Here is a 16,125-nt window from a genome sequence, read left to right as displayed (position 1 = left end):
AGAGAGCTCTCTAATGTAATTCTTAATGCAATTGCAGAGCTCTGCAATTCAATTAAAGAGCTTTGCATATTCTTACTAGTAAAAATCAAATTAAAGAGCTCTCTAATCGTAATTGTTATTAGTACGAATTTAATTAGAGAGCTTTATAATTGTAATTGCTACTAGTAGGAATTAAATTGTAAAGCTTGTAAAGAATTGTAAAGAATTCTTACTGGTAAAATGCAATAATGACGATTAAGGCTGGGTACAATTTAAGCTAAAACGGCTTGCCATACAACACTCCAGTAGCCTACCAAGTGCGCAGCCCATGCGCACAACCCATCTACGGCAAGCCCCGAGGGGAAAAACACATTGCATACACACATACAACGAGCGCCAGAACATCATTACCGGTATTATAGTAACAGACTTTGTTGGATTATGTCATGTAATATCTAACAAAGTCTATTACGATAATAATAATAATAATAATACAGCTTTTGAGGACAGTTACACTGTATTGAGACAGTTGAGAAATAGTAGGCCAAATATTTTTAGTTTTCAACAATAGGCTTGTTGTTATGTTTCTCAGTTTTGTCATAATTTTAGCAAATAATTTCTATATGTTTTGAGACAGTTTTAAGACTGTTAAAACTTTTTTTTATTTAAGTAGGCATCTATTTTCTTTTTATTAAGTATTAATTTTGTTGTAGCCTAATACATAACCTATTCATTTATAATGTATCATTATTGCGTGACATTTGTGTCAATAATCGTCAAACACAGGTGACTCCGCGTCATGGGAGGGGCCCCCAAATCAAATTCTGCTTAGGGCCCCCAAAAGGCTCGGGCCGGCTCTGAGTAGGCCTACATTTATTATCCACAATCGATCGCAACTTGCAATAAATGTAATAAAATCAGAATCATTCTCTCGGTTTAGTGATTCCCTAGTTATGTTTTTGTTTGTTATTGATGTTCTAATCAGGCTACTTGTCCGTTAGGGCGAGTAAAATTCTCTTTTACTTGTCCTTCAAATATCCATTTGTCCCGGACAAGCGGACAAGTTAGACGGGCTCTGGAGATACGAACCGCGTGTATAGATACGCATCTTCATGAGACTGTGTTGGATGATTTTTAATAAAACTAGGCGGATGAGGTATTATGTGGTGTGTGCATGCCTATGAATGCATGTATTTGTATGTGTGCGAATATGAATAAAAGTGTCCTAAATGACAAAAAAAGACTTGTATAATATGTATTTTAGTTTAGTTTGACGAACGATATCTGCGTCGTTTGTTAAAAGCATTGCTGGAGAACAAGATGCATCTTGCATCGCGTGCTATAAAAAGACGGTGCTGTACAAAAACGTAAACTTATAGTTCGCCTCAAAGTTTTTTTATTTGTGTGTTTATTTAATTTTTATTATTTCTTCCCCAAGCTCATAAAATAAATTTGGGTCGCACATAAATTGACAGGGTCGGTCGGAAACCGGAAACAAACCATTTTTTTTTTTATGCCTAACACATTACATAACAATTTACATAATCAGATTACTTTTTCAAGTAACAAGCCAAGTAATCCATTAGGCTACTTTTAAATTTACAACAAAATGTCTGATACTTTTTACTTTGTTTTTACATTTTTGACTAACACCTGTCCTGTCCCCATGTTGAGAGAAATCAGGATGCTTTTTGTAATTCTAATAAATGTGAGCAGGCATTTACTCATCTCACAAATCAGATTCAGTATTCCACAAAATGAATAAAAACAGTGAAATGCAAACTCAGAATATTACACAAATATGTTAAATAACACAAAATTACTTTATGTATTTAATCTTACTTGTCTTTATTGCCTACCGAGAGTAATGCAATATTGTAATGCATTACGTTTAAAAACAGTTCCCCAACACCATTTATACTTTTATTAATTTGATAAGCTACTCCACAAATGAAGAACAGACATGTCAGCTATTACTGGCCTGATGCAGACTAATGTACACAGAGCTGTAGCAGACTGATATCATCTAGGTCTGGAGCGAGGTTTACATAAACTAAAGTGAAAATAAGTGGGGCAGTCTGAAATCGGCTCCGAGTGCGCTGTAGTTAAATTTTTCACCACAGATTTACATTGGAGAATTGTGGGGAGCTGTAGAGCTGGGCAGGGATCAGCCACTTCTACATGCCTGCCCTGCCAAAGCCATATGCGCTAAAATGTTTAAGATTTAGTTTTAAGATTTCTATAACGCTGTTTTTTAACGTTAGACAAAGTTTAGTCAAGAATGGAAAAAAAAATCAATAGACAACGTTCATTGTAACGATTTAATAAAGTGACAAAACCAATAAGAGATGCCCCGTTCACACCGTGACAAGATCCCAGATCGCTAGCGACATCCGGCGACACGAACGACAGTGACCGTTGGCGACAGAATGTGTGCGTGTTGTCAAGCGACAAAAGTCGAGAATTTTCAACTTTGTGCAAATGAGAAGCGATTTTCGCGAGCGACAACCAATAGGAAGGAAGACTTTCAGTGACCTTTCACGTCACCATCTCGGTGTTAAAATGCCAGCTGGAATGTGACGACGGGTGAGCGAGTGTTCAAACAATCCTAGTGTGTGTGTGTGTGTGGGTGCGCGTGCACTCATACAAATTAACTTCTAAAACCTAAATGAGTGAAACACTTAGCCACCAAACTCTAAAAGCACCTCTTGTTTGTTAAAAACATGAGTTTCACAACTCCAAAAAAGTAAGACAAGTCAATCCAGCCAAAAATGTTTATTCACCAAATTCACTTAAAACCAGTGTACATTCAAAAAGAGAGCATTGGCTTAATTGCCAATTTAAGAGCCATGCATGTTATACAGTGGAATGTAGCCTCTGAAATTGTTAATCTCTCAAAGTTTAAAAGTTTTCCCAAGAGCTGCATGACATTGCCTTGATTTAAGCCTAGAATATAGCTGGAGGTTTGATCTGAGGGCTGCATTTAGCTGCTAAGGGTGTGCTTGTCAAACAGGTACTCCGCCATCCTGTTGTTGCCAGCATCCATCTTGGAAAGGTTGGTGATGTGGTCACCAATCTTCTTGATGGCCTCCACCTGCTCATTCAGGTAGTGAGTCTCCAGGAAGTCACACAGCTGTCGGACAACACATCAGAAAATATTTTAGGACATTTAGTTCAATAAATAGGGACGGAATAAAACGCATTAAGGAGCAAAGAACATGGACTTACATGTGGGTCTGTCTTCTCAGAGGCGACCTTATGCAGATCCAGCAGAGCCTGATTGACGTTCTTCTCCAGCTGAAGAGCGCACTGCATCGCGCTCAGTCCATTGCCCCACTCATCGCGCTCAGGTTTCTGGAGAGAGACAAACACTTCAGTGAACACGTGATGCATACCCTACCCTCTCAATTCGACAGGCCTGTGCAAATATGTATAAACAAAGTTCACTGTGTCTACCAAAGTTCAATGTCGAGATTACACATTTTATGTTACCTTTACGTCTTGAAGGACAATGCGTCCTCCCCTCTTGTTCTGGAAATCCATGAATTTCTCGGCATGCTCGCGCTCCTCCTCACTGTTCTCCTTAAAAAACTTGGCAAAACCAGCAAGAGCCACATCATCCCGTTGGAAGTAGTGAGCCTATATTGAAAACAAAATCGATGGGTTAAGATTATAAACGCTTAGAGCGACGCGGTCACCCATCGCGGATTCGTGGCGTCGTGAAAAGTGACGTAGATGACGAAAAGTAAACATTAAGCTGCAAGTCTGTTTGCATACATCGTCGCAACCAAAAGGGAAAAACGAAAAGACATGATTAGGCATATGGATTAGAAAAATGTTTTAAGCTTGAAACTTACCATTGAAGTGTAAGTGTATGAAGCGTAAAGCTCCAAATTGATCATCTTGTTGATCATAGCCTCGCAGTCGCGCTCGTAGTTCTGGCGAATCTGGGAATCCATTTAGGCGGATTTCTCGTCTTTTTTATCAAAAGGTTGGTAAAAATAATAAAGAACAATTTTTCAAGGCGAAATCCCAGCTTGATCAAAGTTCCGTTCAATCACTGTTGAAGCAAGAACCTCTTGGTGTCTTCCTGAAGCTGTGAGTTAAAAGGAGGTGCGCGCATTTGTCTTATATACGATCACAACATGATGCGTCTCTGGAACCAGCCAATCAAAGAACGACCTGAACGAGGAAGTGGTAAAACAGTCAGCTGAGAGTCAGCAGACATTGGAGAAACGTCGTTTTAACGTTTTCCTTCCATTCTTTTTAATAATTAATGGCAAACTGAATCTATCAGAAAACGATGTTCCATTCTACGTAGACAATATCAGACCTTTATATTCGATGTAATTTTGTAATTAACCAAGGATTCACCATATTTACATTGTATCAGTGGTGTAAAGCAATTAACATTGGACAAGAATTTAAGTTTGAATCTTGCATTTTTTTTTTTTACATAAAGGACATAGAGAAATATTATAGTTTAATAAGGCTTAAAAATAAGCCATTTTCCTCAGCATAATGCTAGTCATGTTACTGCATATGGCACATCATAGGAACGGAAGCCCTGGAATGATAATTGTCATGGGAGTCTTCCAGTAACAGCCACACGGAGTTGTTCACTTGGTAACTGCCTTCAGATACAGGTCACAGTGACTAAGCATTTTGTAATACATACTGGAGAGGACAATGTAGTGTGTGTCAGCATAAAAAATGTACACTCACAAGACATGGAATTGCGCTGTCTCATTGTGACTCAGCAGCTTTTCCTCATTTAATTACTATTATGTATCACGTGACTACGCTTGAAACTTTAATGAATTTGACAGTGTGGCTGAGTCTTATTTCAGCTTTGTCGTAAACAGCTTTCAGTGTCGAATGCCAAATTGTTAGTGTTTAAGTTTTTTATACATGTATAAACGGCTTTTTAATAGCTTGAGTTTGAGAATAGATGTCCGTCAATATAATTTTGTGAATGCAAAAATAAGCAGCCCTAAATTGCTAACCAGCCCAATACTCTATGCTATAACTCCAATCCAAGCCTTAACTCTGTTTAGTCTTGGATTGCTCTTTCTTTCAGGTTAGTAGCAGCGAGAAACACATATTTTAGACCAGTTTTCTGATCATTTAATCTTTTTAATTACAGATTTCATTCAAGCAACTAGATCCATATAGTAACAACCATATTGAGATCCCTCTCATATGACAACAGGAACTGAAATTCACTGCAATATGTAAGAGCACAATGTGTTTTAAAAATAATTGTTAGTTCTGTTCAATAATGGCAATTCATTATTATAATTTTTACACAGTAATAAAACCTGATTACTGTACTGAAACAAGTTAGACTAGTTATAACAGTTATTTATTTGTCAGAATACAAAGGCCTATCATAGGATACTAATAAAAAGTACTCTTTCTTATAAGCGACTTTGTGAAATTGAAAAATGTTTTTGTAACACCCCCGGCCACTCTTTACCGTCTAAATGGCTTGTGTGAAAACTTAACAGAATCTACTACTGCTCCCTCACCTCCTAAAACTGAATGATAAGTGCTTTTATGCAGAAGGGATCCATATACTCTTCCAGACCACAGCCTTCCTCCAAAGTTCTTCTTGAAGAGAGGGATTTAAGCTGCTCCAGTTTCGGCCTGCCTCCTTCTCCTCTTCCTCTTCACAATGTAGCCACAAACGTTTAAGGGGACTGATACAAGAGTACTGAAGAAACTGACAGCCCTAAAAAGAGAAGTTCCATTTAACCAATAAGACCAGTGCTGACAGAACATTTTCCTTGTCCAAAGCAGTCAAAATAGCTTGTATGCTTATACAGTTCTATATAACAGGAAATTAATAATGGACTTCACCATATTTGCAATATCATGTCTCTGCCAATGTCAAATACACATTTTTTCCCTTCTCTATATCTCAATGGCCCCTTCTCCCACTTTAAGCCTGAGAATAAAAAAAAAACAAAAAACAAGTCCTCTCACCTCTTTACTTCCCCAATACCAAATGCTTTGAATCACACTGTGGTTGGCAAGTGCATGGGTTAGTTGATCTCTGCCTCCTGTTATTATACTGACCAGACCGGCAGGGATATCAGAGGCCTGCAGGACCTTTGAGCAAACAAATAGAAGTTGAAGACTTTACAAACAAAGAATTGAAATGTGGAAATTTATCCAGAAAACAGATCGTTAATGAAGGCAGCAGTGGTTGTGAAGCATCTCCTGCTATCACTTTAAAAGGTAACACTTTACAGTAAGGTTCATTTATTAAATATTAGTTAATGTATTAACTAACATGAACTAACCATGAGCAATACATTTGTTACTGTTTTGTTCATCTTTGTTAACGTTAGTTAATACAAAAAAATCCAGCTGTTCATTGTTTGTTCATGTTAATTCACAGTGCATTAACTAATGTTAACAAGATTTTAATAAAGTTTTAGTAAATGTTGAAATTAACATTAAAGATTAACAAATGCTATAGAAGTATTCATTCTTAGTTAATGTTAACTAATGAACCTTATTGTAAAGTTTTACCCTTTAAAAATACATATACAATAATGCGATTGATAAAATACTGTTACCTTTTTACCTGTTAATTTTATATACTGTATATAGAATATTTGTATACTGTTAATTTTTACCTATAAAGCCCTGAACGGTCTAACTCCAAACTAATGCATCACGCTCTTTTAAGGTCACAAAATGCTGGAATTTGGATAGTACCAAGGATATCAAAGTCTATTAAAGAAGGTGGGGCTTATTTGAATTTGGCTCCTAAACTCTGGGAATCCTTCCTGATAATGATCAGGGCTCAGATGCATTCTCAGTCTCTTCTACATAAAAGACACATATCTTTAGCTGAGAATTTTACATTATGCTTTTCATAAACATGTTCTACAATTATATCTGATGAAACAGCACCAAATACAGTAGTCAACATTTGAAGTGGATCAAAACCTTTCATCAAAGTTATACATGAATTTTGAACAATACCCGTTCTTGTCTTAGGGCAACTTTGATAAACCTTTTTTTGATACACTTCAAATGTTGACTTCTGTACCAATCCTTTGCCTAAAATGCTCTGAACAGTGGCAACAGTAATTCTTCTCCCTTAGCCTTCCCTGTTTTTGCCTCAGGATGCTTGTAGTTATCCTGGAGTAACTACAGATTGCAGTGATCCAGACTTTGCAATGTTTTCAGATGACACAGACAACTGACCACATAGTGAAATCCGTTTGAACAGCTGTTTTTGTCCATTTAATGAGATGTTACAGTTTTTACATTGCATTGGTTCTACTGGAACCATATATTCCCGCCACCTGTCCCCTTCTGATTCAACCCAATCGACTTTATGCACAGCTGCACTACTTCCTGAACTTCAGCCAACATTTGTTGTGTTCACTAAATACATGAAGTTAACGAACCACAAAACATGTACTATATTATAGCTGTATATTACTGCCTTATGAACATTACTTATCTGGCTGATAATACTACCTAAATTTTAAAATGTAAATAAACATTTTCTGTAAAGCTGCTTTGAAACAATATGTTTAGTAAAAATTACTAAAATTAATTGAGTTGTTTTGTTTTATTTAAAAAAAAAATTGTAGCATACCTGTAGAAATTCAAGAGCTGGAAGAGGGTATTTTTCACTTGGCACCATGACAACAGCATTTCCCATGGCAACAGCTGCCGCCAGCAGAGACACCAAAGAGAGCAGAGGTTTAGAGCTGGGGAGAATCACTCCCAGCACTCCTAAAGCCTCAGGAGTTGACAGGGCAGAGCCAGACTGGGGCGGGAACTTTAATTAGATGGACAAGTAGTTAGAAAGCAGGCACATTAAATCTGGAGTTAATCGAATAATCATTCCAACACCATGTGTTCTTACTGGAGTTCCACCCTGTTCTTTATCACAGCGTGCAGCCCAATCAGAGAGCCTGGAGATGCTAAGCTCCACCTCTTTCTCTGCCTCTTCAAATGAGATGCCGGTTTGAGTTTGGATTGATACAGCCATGTCCAGCCTCCTCTTATCCAGACTGTCAGCTAGTGAATAAATGGACTGAGAACGTGTAGCAGGGCTCTTCTTCATCCACCTGCAAAGTGGATCATCAAAAAAGGTTGGCTACCATAACTGGTCCATATGGTTTATTTTCAAACAAACAGGAACTTTTCCATATGCTCTTACCCAGGCTGGACTTTAGTGGCGGCCTCTACTGCATTCCGAACATCCTTCCTGCCTCCATCTGGGCAGTGAGCCAGAACAGCACCCCCAGGGGCCAACACTGACCTGCTGCAGCCCGAGTCAGCTTTACGCAACTGACCACTCACTAACTGTGGGTAAAAGCGAGGGACACTGCGAGAGAGAGAGAGAGAACAAAAAGAAATTAGTCATGCAATTAGTCAAGAAATTAGACTTTCTTGAGAAATTAGTCATGAACTGAGAAGGTCTGAGTTTAGAATACATCAGACATGGGTTTTTTTTTTGCTATTGATTAAAGATTGCACATTCAATTCCCGTTGGTAGGTTTTATTTATTTATTTATTTAAAGTAATATCAGTGGATAAAGTCATTTGGAGCCTGGGTGGATTTTATTGTGTGATTTGATTTACTTGACCTGAACAGTTATCATCATTCTTTCTGCCAAAAGGTTTGACTTCTAGAAGGTGAAGAGTTTTTTTTTTTTTAAATTAGCAAACCATTTATCATATTTCTATGGTGCAGACAGGTAGTAAGTATAGTCAACTAGTACACAAAGCTGATCAGAAAATGGTTCTAAATGTCACAATTAGTTTTCAAAAAGAGGGGTGAGTGGAAAGTCCCACACAATCTGCTGTTGGTTTTGTCAGTTATAGTAACAAGAGGATCTTGCAAAATATTATGATTTTTGGTATAGAGGGTTGGTGGCAAATCACCAAAATTCAGATTCACAAAAAACTTTCCCAGATAAAGGCTTATCCTTTTCCACTCGGTCTCTTGCACAGTTGAGCACGCAAGCCATACTCAATTTGACTGAGTGCAGATGGATGCTTTTGGCACATGTGTACTATCAACTAGACCTTTTATGAGCACTCAAATCACCCATGAACAAAAATATGGCTGGGCATGGACCTGCTCTGAGCCCATATCTCTGGTGATTTTGAACCATATTGGCATCAATAGTTCCATGGAGAACCTTTAACATCCATGGAGTCTTTCTATTACGCAAAAGGTTCTTTAGATGATTAAAACTTTCTTCACTAGGAAAAAGGTTCACTGAAAGGTTTTTTAGGGAACCCAAAATTGTTCTTCTGTTTCATTACAGCAAAATCCCTAGCCTTAAAAATTATGAAAAAAAAAACGTCTTTAATACCTCTTGAGGACACGAAGAGTGTCTTTTCCCGTTTTTGAAAGGACACCATTGTCATTTAATGCAACAAGGGTTGCTAAAGCCAACAGCTATTACCAACAGACATACTAATCTCTGTACAAAAAAACAAAAATAATGTTGCGGCCATCTTTCTAAAGCTTTCCAAATAGTGGAGCACACAGAAAATATTCATTCATTCAACAGTTCATAATTTAGCTTTCTTCTTTATCTTCATTTATGTATTTTTTTCGGGGACCTCTGTTGAGTTGACACGGAATGACCCTATAGAGATGAGGTGTTAGCGCTTAAATCTAAACTCAATTAAATTGAAATACTGATCATGTTTAGATGTTTATACCAGCTGGAAAAGGTCTGTTTGTGTTGAAAATGTAGGACATTATCTACAAAACCTATATTCATTTCTCAGTTCACTGTTAAACTATGAGCCACAATACACCCACCTGGAAGGATCAAATCCTTCAGGTATCATGAAGTTGGATGCCACAGAGCCAAATGCAGCATAGTTGATAGAGCTGGGACTGGAGCGGGGGAGGGAGGGTGAAAGCGATGGCCGAAGGAACTGATACAGCCCCTATAGAGGAACGGAAATCACAGAGTCAGACATTCTGAACTAGACACCAAACAAAACATACAACCAATCAGAAAAATAGAATGAAAAACCAAAAGAACAGAAACAAAGGCCTACACACCACATAAGCCCATTCTTAGCACATGAAATGTCACTTCATGCAATTCTTATACCTCTCTGCCTCCATCGGTGCAGTTCCCGCTCTCCCTCCGTCCGCATATAGGCAGTGCGGGATCCATTACAGAATGACAGTTCACCCACACCGTTCCCAAGCACAGACTATAGACAAAGACAAAAAGAGGGTGTGAGAGATAAACACATAAAGGAAGAGAAAATGAGACCAAGACACCAGACAGATGACCAAATACGTGACCAGACATGCACCTCTTTGCAGACTCCAAAGCCAGAGTCAAATCTTCAGTCCAGATGGAGGCAGCCTGACCATAAGGACTGTGATTTCCTACACACAAAGACAAATAACAAAAACAAAACGTCCAACTTTTCACTACGTATATAGACAATATTCTTCATGTAAATCAGTATTTTCATTTCAGCCTTACCAAGTGCAACTCCCTCAGCAGAGCTCCTGAAGGATATGAGAGGCAGCACAGGGCCCGGAGGAGGTGAAATCACAGATTTGCAGGAGGGAGCGAGTCCACATAGTACAGTAGGAGGGTAGAGACCTCCAGTAGTAGGAGGAGGACATGACTGGATCAGCTACAATATGTAAAACAATAAGAAATAAAAAAAGATAAGCAAGATATACTCAAGTATTGGTGACATATTAAATTAAAAATCCACACACCGTTGCCCCCTCCTGCTGTGCCTCCTGAACAACAACATCTATAAGGTTTCTGTCAGTCTCCGTGATAAGAGAAACACATTTCATCCCAGCCATTCTCAACTTCAGCCTCGCCACAACACTGTCCAACACTGATTCCTGCACACAGAGCACCCACTGGAACTGGAGAAGAGAAAAAGAGAGCAAAAAAGATAAATATTATTACATTGTTGCATGACTCTGCTGCAGTGGTTGCTGAAACCGGTTATATATTATTTATATATTGGATTTGGAACAGTTAGGATTTTTAGATGTTTTTGAAAGAGGTCTCGTATGTTTTCCGCAGCCGCATTTATTTGACCAAAAATACAGTAAATATTGTGAAATATTATTACAATTTAAAATGGCTGTATTTTGTTTCTTCTTACATCTCTCTTCTTCTTAAAGGCCAGCTCTATCACTCCATCCACAGCACTGTCAAGGTCTGCCGAATCAAAGATGATAAAAGGGCACACAGAGCTTTGTGAGAGAGAAAAAGACATGGGGACTCCCCAGCCAGCCACTGCTTTAGCCACAGCTTCTCCAGTCTGTTTGCATCCACAATAGGTCAGGTAGTTCACTTGTGGATTTTGAGCCAGTTTGGCAGCCAGTGCTTCACTGCCTGTCACCACATTTAACACTCCAGCAGGGATTCCAGCCTCCATAAACAGCTGAGCCAACAGAAGGGCAGGAAGAATAGTAGTCTTGCCAGGCACCACAATAACAGCATTGCCTAAAAAATAAATATAGAAAGCAAATAAATAATAGTTTAATTTGCACCCTCACCTCTGGTTTACTAGCTGCTTACATTTAGGAGCAAAAGCTCATCCTCATATATTATGATTTTTTTTTTAAATCTAGGGCCGTGCAAAGATTAATTGCGATTAATCACATCCCAAATAAAAGTTTGTGTTTACATAATATATGTGTGTGCACTGCATGCATATACATTCTCATATATATACATAAAATTATACACAGCAGACACAAATATATTATGTACACACAAACTTTTATTTTGGATGAGATTAATCTCAATTAATCTTCGCACAGCCCTAATTAAATCAGTAAGAGGTAAACCAATAACAAAGATGTAAGAACCCTAAAAAACAACACAACTTTACAGTAACAATGTTCAAAACATGTGAGACATGTCATTTCTACTATTAGTGCAGCTAAAAAGAATAGTCAAAATTGTAGTTTACACGTCGCTGAGCCAAGAAATTACATGTAGAAACATGTCTAATTTTTGAATCCTGTTAACTCTGTTCACAGAAGTTAACCTACAAATGGCTTAAATGCAGATGTCTGTGAGATTTCCTCAAGTTTTAATCAGATATAGGACTATTTCAACACAAGAAAGTGTCTGTTTAAAGAAAGACTTACCCATAGATAGGGCTGGTAAAACTTTCAGCATAAGAAAATATACAGTGCAGTCATCTGAAACTACCACGACACCTAGTGGAGTAAGCAAAACATGACATCAGACTCACCATCATGCTTCGTACTTGTTTTCTCACAATTACACGGGCCTCGTCACACTATGTTTACACGGTAATGATGTTCTACGAATAGAGATGTTTTTCCTTTGCAGTTTTTGTACTTTGCACGTTGTAAAGAAACATTACGCACCTATAGACTGAACACGTAATACACGTACGTAGGACATGACCGTTTTTATAAATTCTTGTTTTTGTAGTTTACACTGAGACGATAATGGTATCGGCTTCAAGAACTTGCACTTTGAAACACGTTTTCAAAAGTTTACATTTTTCAGACCCCCAAAACGCCATTGTTGTGTAAATGAACGGCCACAGCGCATTAAAAATTTTCACGAAAACAGTGCTGTGTAAGCAGCCCCTAATACATTTTCATTTTAAAAATGCTTCTTTTTCTCACCGTTTCACCCTTCTGTTCACAGTGAGAAGGCTTTTTTTTTCAACAAAAACGCTCTCCCAAGTGGATGAATTTGAAAACGATGTTTGCAAGTTGTAGTGTGGACTCTAAGTTGAAATGATGACATGTTGTACCGATAGACATGGGAATTTGGTTTAAAATGCGTTGGGGTCAGAGGTTCTGGGTTCTAATCCACACTCGTATAGTTTTTTTTATTTTTCGTCATTAAAACCGGTTATTTTTATCAGTGGTTGTATATCAAGAAGGGACACGTTTGTGTGCATTTTACTTTGTGATTTTACAAGAACGAATAGAGAGTCTCCGCGATGGATTAAAGCACGCATTTTTGTGAAGACTGTGCCCGGCAGTGTGAGCCACAAGAGAACACTGTATCCATTTTTGTATCCAAGACTGTATTAATTTATCACACACACACACTGAAGACACTGAAGCACGTGTGACGCTTGCGCTGTTTTTTGTCTATATGAAGACAGAAATGCATGAACTTCCTCTCCAGGCTCTAGATCCACTCTGAAAGTCACTTTGTGATCATTTGTGGAAACTATCATCATGACAAACACACAGAAACTCAAAAGGTCTTCGCGGCAACCCGTCAAAATAAAAGTTCGGTTAAGCTTGACAGAAATATATTACTCTTGTACAGTAGAATTTAAATATGTCCTAATGTAATAATACGCCAACACTAATCCAAATAAATTATGATATTTTTTTAAACAAAACTGAATTTAAGGAATAATCCATGTTTTAATTTTAACAGTAAAGCTCATTGTGCAGCACGTTATTTTACAAAAAGTTTATGATAAATGATAAAATTTCCAAAACACCTTGATGGAGATCTGAGGATCACCACCAATACCCGCCTCTGTAGTGATCATTTTATACAGAATAGTTTTATAAACTTTCGTCGGAGACAACTAGGATTCACTGATAATCTGCAGTAACTGGTGAACCGACTTATCTCCCGCCTCGGCCTTCATCCTCCTGTCCCAAAAGCAGTTTCACCTAAAATCACCGTTGGCAGCTTCCCCGTGAGTGGGCATGACTTTACACAGCCAGCGGACACACCCCCAGCTTTTGAGAGCAGAGAATAATACTAATGTTTTCAAGATTTTGATAGCTTATTTTATTTACGAGGCTGCTTTTTTATCATTCAAATTTGGCTGGGTGGCTAATAACACATTTTCTTGTGGGGTGACAAACTCAGAACACATACTTTATTTTAACTTTACGGGGACTTTAAACATTTTTCAGATGTGGATGAGCAACTTTAGGAAAACACCAGCATGGACAAGGAGCCTTTTGAAATTAAAATGTAGAATTAGCCACATTTTCTCCCTTTTTTATATGAGTTCTGTCTCTCAGACTCATATAAATGAATAGACATGCACATACCATGCGGGGTCCACTCAGGCATGAGTGTGTCTCGTAGTTGAGCCCAGCTGGCGTAGTATTGGGCTAGTCTAATGAGCACCGTAGGAGATGTAGAAGACTGAGAGAGCTCACACAGCTCAGAGACACACTGACTGTGTCTTTGCAGAACACTCGCCAACCTGGGGAATAAACATATATTAATAACAATGTATTATTTATGTTTTATTAACAATGTAAACCTGACAATTACTGTGATAGGTTAATTATTTATGACATTATTTTGAGTAATGATCTAGTACTTGAGTAAGACTTTGGCTCTTTGGTAACAGCTCAGTTCCCTCCAGGTTTTGAAGCCTTGATCTGCAGAGGAGACAGCAGCGACAACATCCTCATCTTTAGCACAAACAGTGCTGCAGACCACCGCTGCTGTAAAGAGAGAGGAGGAGGGAAGGAGAAGTTATCTTATCATTGCATGGAAGATAGGATAACAGATAAGAACTTCTGGAAAATATCCAATATTGTTCACCTTTGGAATCAGTCACATCCTGGGTCTGCCTGTCTGCAGGTCTGGAAAATTTCCCATCAATGAAGAAGCCAAGACTGCGAGAGTGCTTCTCCAGCCAGGACTGAGAGAGAGAGAAAGACATGCAGGAAAATGGACACTTTCCTGAGAGAATCCACATTTCAGTGGAATGCACATCTCTCGCAGATGAGAAAAAATGATGGCACACTATACTTGAGAATTAGGTTCAACTAAATCGTTGAAAATTAGAATTTCTTTGGTAATGTATGCTTCAAAATACAACCATGTTTGACTGAAGTAAACTATGTAGGTTGGTGAGTTCTAACTCTTTGAGAAAACCAATAGATTGGGCATTGTGGAAAAAAGGGTGAAGGTTGCAGTAAATCATTTACTCACAAAATACATTAACAGTTTTGAACTTTGCTCACAATACTTCAAGGCGTAGTTCAACCACAAAAAACAACTTATACTAATGTAGTTCCAACCTGTATGACTTTCATTTGGATTTTTATAAAGGCATAAACATACAGGACATAAACACTGACAGCCTTAAATGGGAAAGAGATGCAATGGAAGTAAATGGTGACTGAAGCTGACTGTCTGTTTGTAGCGAACTACTAAATAACATCTTTTAGTATTGTATAAGAGTCATATGAATTTGGATTTTGCGGAATAAATGAAAATTTCCTTAGAGACATGCACAAAGAAGTAACGTTAGGCCTACAATCCAGACAGTGTTTTTTAATGCAATTTTAGAGAAAGAGGATAACCTGCATCTTGTCACATGCTTTTCTCGTGAGCGGTCATCCTAATGTAGCCTACTGTCACATGTACATCTTTTTCACATTGGGTGATAAAGTGGCAGCATGCTGTGATGCTTTTAATACAATTTGCCCAAGATACATAACGTTACGAGAGACCCGTGCTTTACCTGTGCTGTTGCAGTGTTCGTGGTGGATGATCCATAATCCATAGTCTGAAAGATTTCGTGCACAGTCTTTGTAGAAATACCTGCCATAACAAATGAAACCTAAAAAAAATAACAATTGTTACGGACTTATGAAAAATATACCACTTCAAAAATGAAATAATACTGAGTGTGCAGTGATTATATCAATTAACAATCGCTATTCAGATGCAACGTTAGAAATGTGCAAAACTGCACTAACAACACAATGAAATCAGACTGTAAAAGATGGAACAGACTAGATCTCGATCGCAAAAATACATATATGTTAAGAGTCTCACTATTTCAAAAGAACGTTCAACGGACTCTGGTTCAACGTGAGTTCTCACGTCACGTCCACGCGCACGCTGGTATTTCTTCCTGGGTTGTATTGTTGCCAGATATCGCACATCAGAATCAAACTAAATTCAAGCGCCACAAAAAGTGAAAATGAGTGAAACCAGTTTTTTTCGATTTGGGGAATGTCAGATAGAACAACATATAAAATATAAAACTCACAGATTATTTAAGACTGCATGCATTGGAAGTTGTCGTAAAATATTGTGTTCTATAATAATTTTATTACAATAGCCTATACTTTTAAAACAATACAACACATTTAAA

The 16,125-nt window shown here is 37.9% G+C and overlaps 2 protein-coding genes across 4 annotated transcripts; both read right to left on the bottom strand.

Moving 5' to 3' along the window:
• Nucleotides 1–2,739: 2,739 nt before the first annotated feature.
• On the bottom strand, nt 2,740–4,091 carry LOC120489581 (ferritin, middle subunit). The gene is made up of 4 exons (XM_039686498.2): nt 3,837–4,091; nt 3,472–3,618; nt 3,208–3,333; nt 2,740–3,112 (listed from the first exon to the last, which is right to left on the bottom strand). The coding sequence occupies exons 1-4, from the start codon at nt 3,936–3,938 to the stop codon at nt 2,963–2,965; spliced, it is 525 nt and encodes a 174-aa protein (XP_039542432.2). The 5' UTR covers nt 3,939–4,091; the 3' UTR covers nt 2,740–2,962.
• Nucleotides 4,092–5,091: 1,000 nt separating this feature from the next.
• On the bottom strand, nt 5,092–15,939 carry aldh16a1 (aldehyde dehydrogenase 16 family, member A1). Of its 3 annotated transcripts, none has more exons than XM_039686485.2 (17): nt 15,804–15,939; nt 15,487–15,585; nt 14,559–14,658; nt 14,332–14,458; nt 14,054–14,211; nt 12,131–12,202; nt 11,134–11,477; nt 10,730–10,888; nt 10,485–10,641; nt 10,309–10,384; nt 10,098–10,203; nt 9,797–9,927; nt 8,174–8,341; nt 7,877–8,081; nt 7,604–7,789; nt 5,968–6,093; nt 5,092–5,713 (listed from the first exon to the last, which is right to left on the bottom strand). In XM_039686485.2, the coding sequence occupies exons 2-17, from the start codon at nt 15,571–15,573 to the stop codon at nt 5,537–5,539; spliced, it is 2,379 nt and encodes a 792-aa protein (XP_039542419.2). In that variant the 5' UTR covers nt 15,574–15,585; nt 15,804–15,939; the 3' UTR covers nt 5,092–5,536. The 3 variants fall into 3 exon arrangements, with proteins under 3 accessions (XP_039542419.2, XP_039542422.2, XP_039542421.2); XM_039686488.2 differs by having other exon boundaries at nt 14,332–14,455; XM_039686487.2 differs by lacking the exon at nt 15,804–15,939 and adding an exon at nt 15,725–15,796.
• Between the last annotated feature and the right edge of the window lie 186 nt (nt 15,940–16,125).

The sequence above is a fragment of the Pimephales promelas genome, chromosome 3 (assembly GCF_988280905.1).
Source record: "Pimephales promelas chromosome 3, fPimPro1.hap1.1, whole genome shotgun sequence".
NCBI lineage: Eukaryota > Metazoa > Chordata > Actinopteri > Cypriniformes > Leuciscidae > Pimephales > Pimephales promelas.
The sequence above is the reverse complement of the archived record's forward strand: the minus strand, read 5'-3'. Positions and strand labels throughout refer to the sequence as shown.

What these genes read in the sequence shown, in the direction of transcription:
- LOC120489581 (XM_039686498.2), bottom strand. Translation starts at nt 3,938, where the DNA reads ATGGATTCCCAGATTCGCCAGAACTACGAGCGCGACTGCGAGGCTATG. An exon ending in CATACACTTACACTTCAATG is followed by an intron (nt 3,619 to 3,836) that starts GTAAGTTTCAAG and finishes TTTTCAATATAG; the next exon opens with GCTCACTACTTCCAACGGGA. An exon ending in TTGTCCTTCAAGACGTAAAG is followed by an intron (nt 3,334 to 3,471) that starts GTAACATAAAAT and finishes GTCTCTCTCCAG; the next exon opens with AAACCTGAGCGCGATGAGTG.
- aldh16a1 (XM_039686485.2), bottom strand. Translation starts at nt 15,573, where the DNA reads ATGGCAGGTATTTCTACAAAGACTGTGCACGAAATCTTTCAGACTATG. An exon ending in CGAACACTGCAACAGCACAG is followed by an intron (nt 14,659 to 15,486) that starts GTAAAGCACGGG and finishes TCTCTCTCTCAG; the next exon opens with TCCTGGCTGGAGAAGCACTC. An exon ending in GGATGTGACTGATTCCAAAG is followed by an intron (nt 14,459 to 14,558) that starts GTGAACAATATT and finishes CTCTCTTTACAG; the next exon opens with CAGCGGTGGTCTGCAGCACT.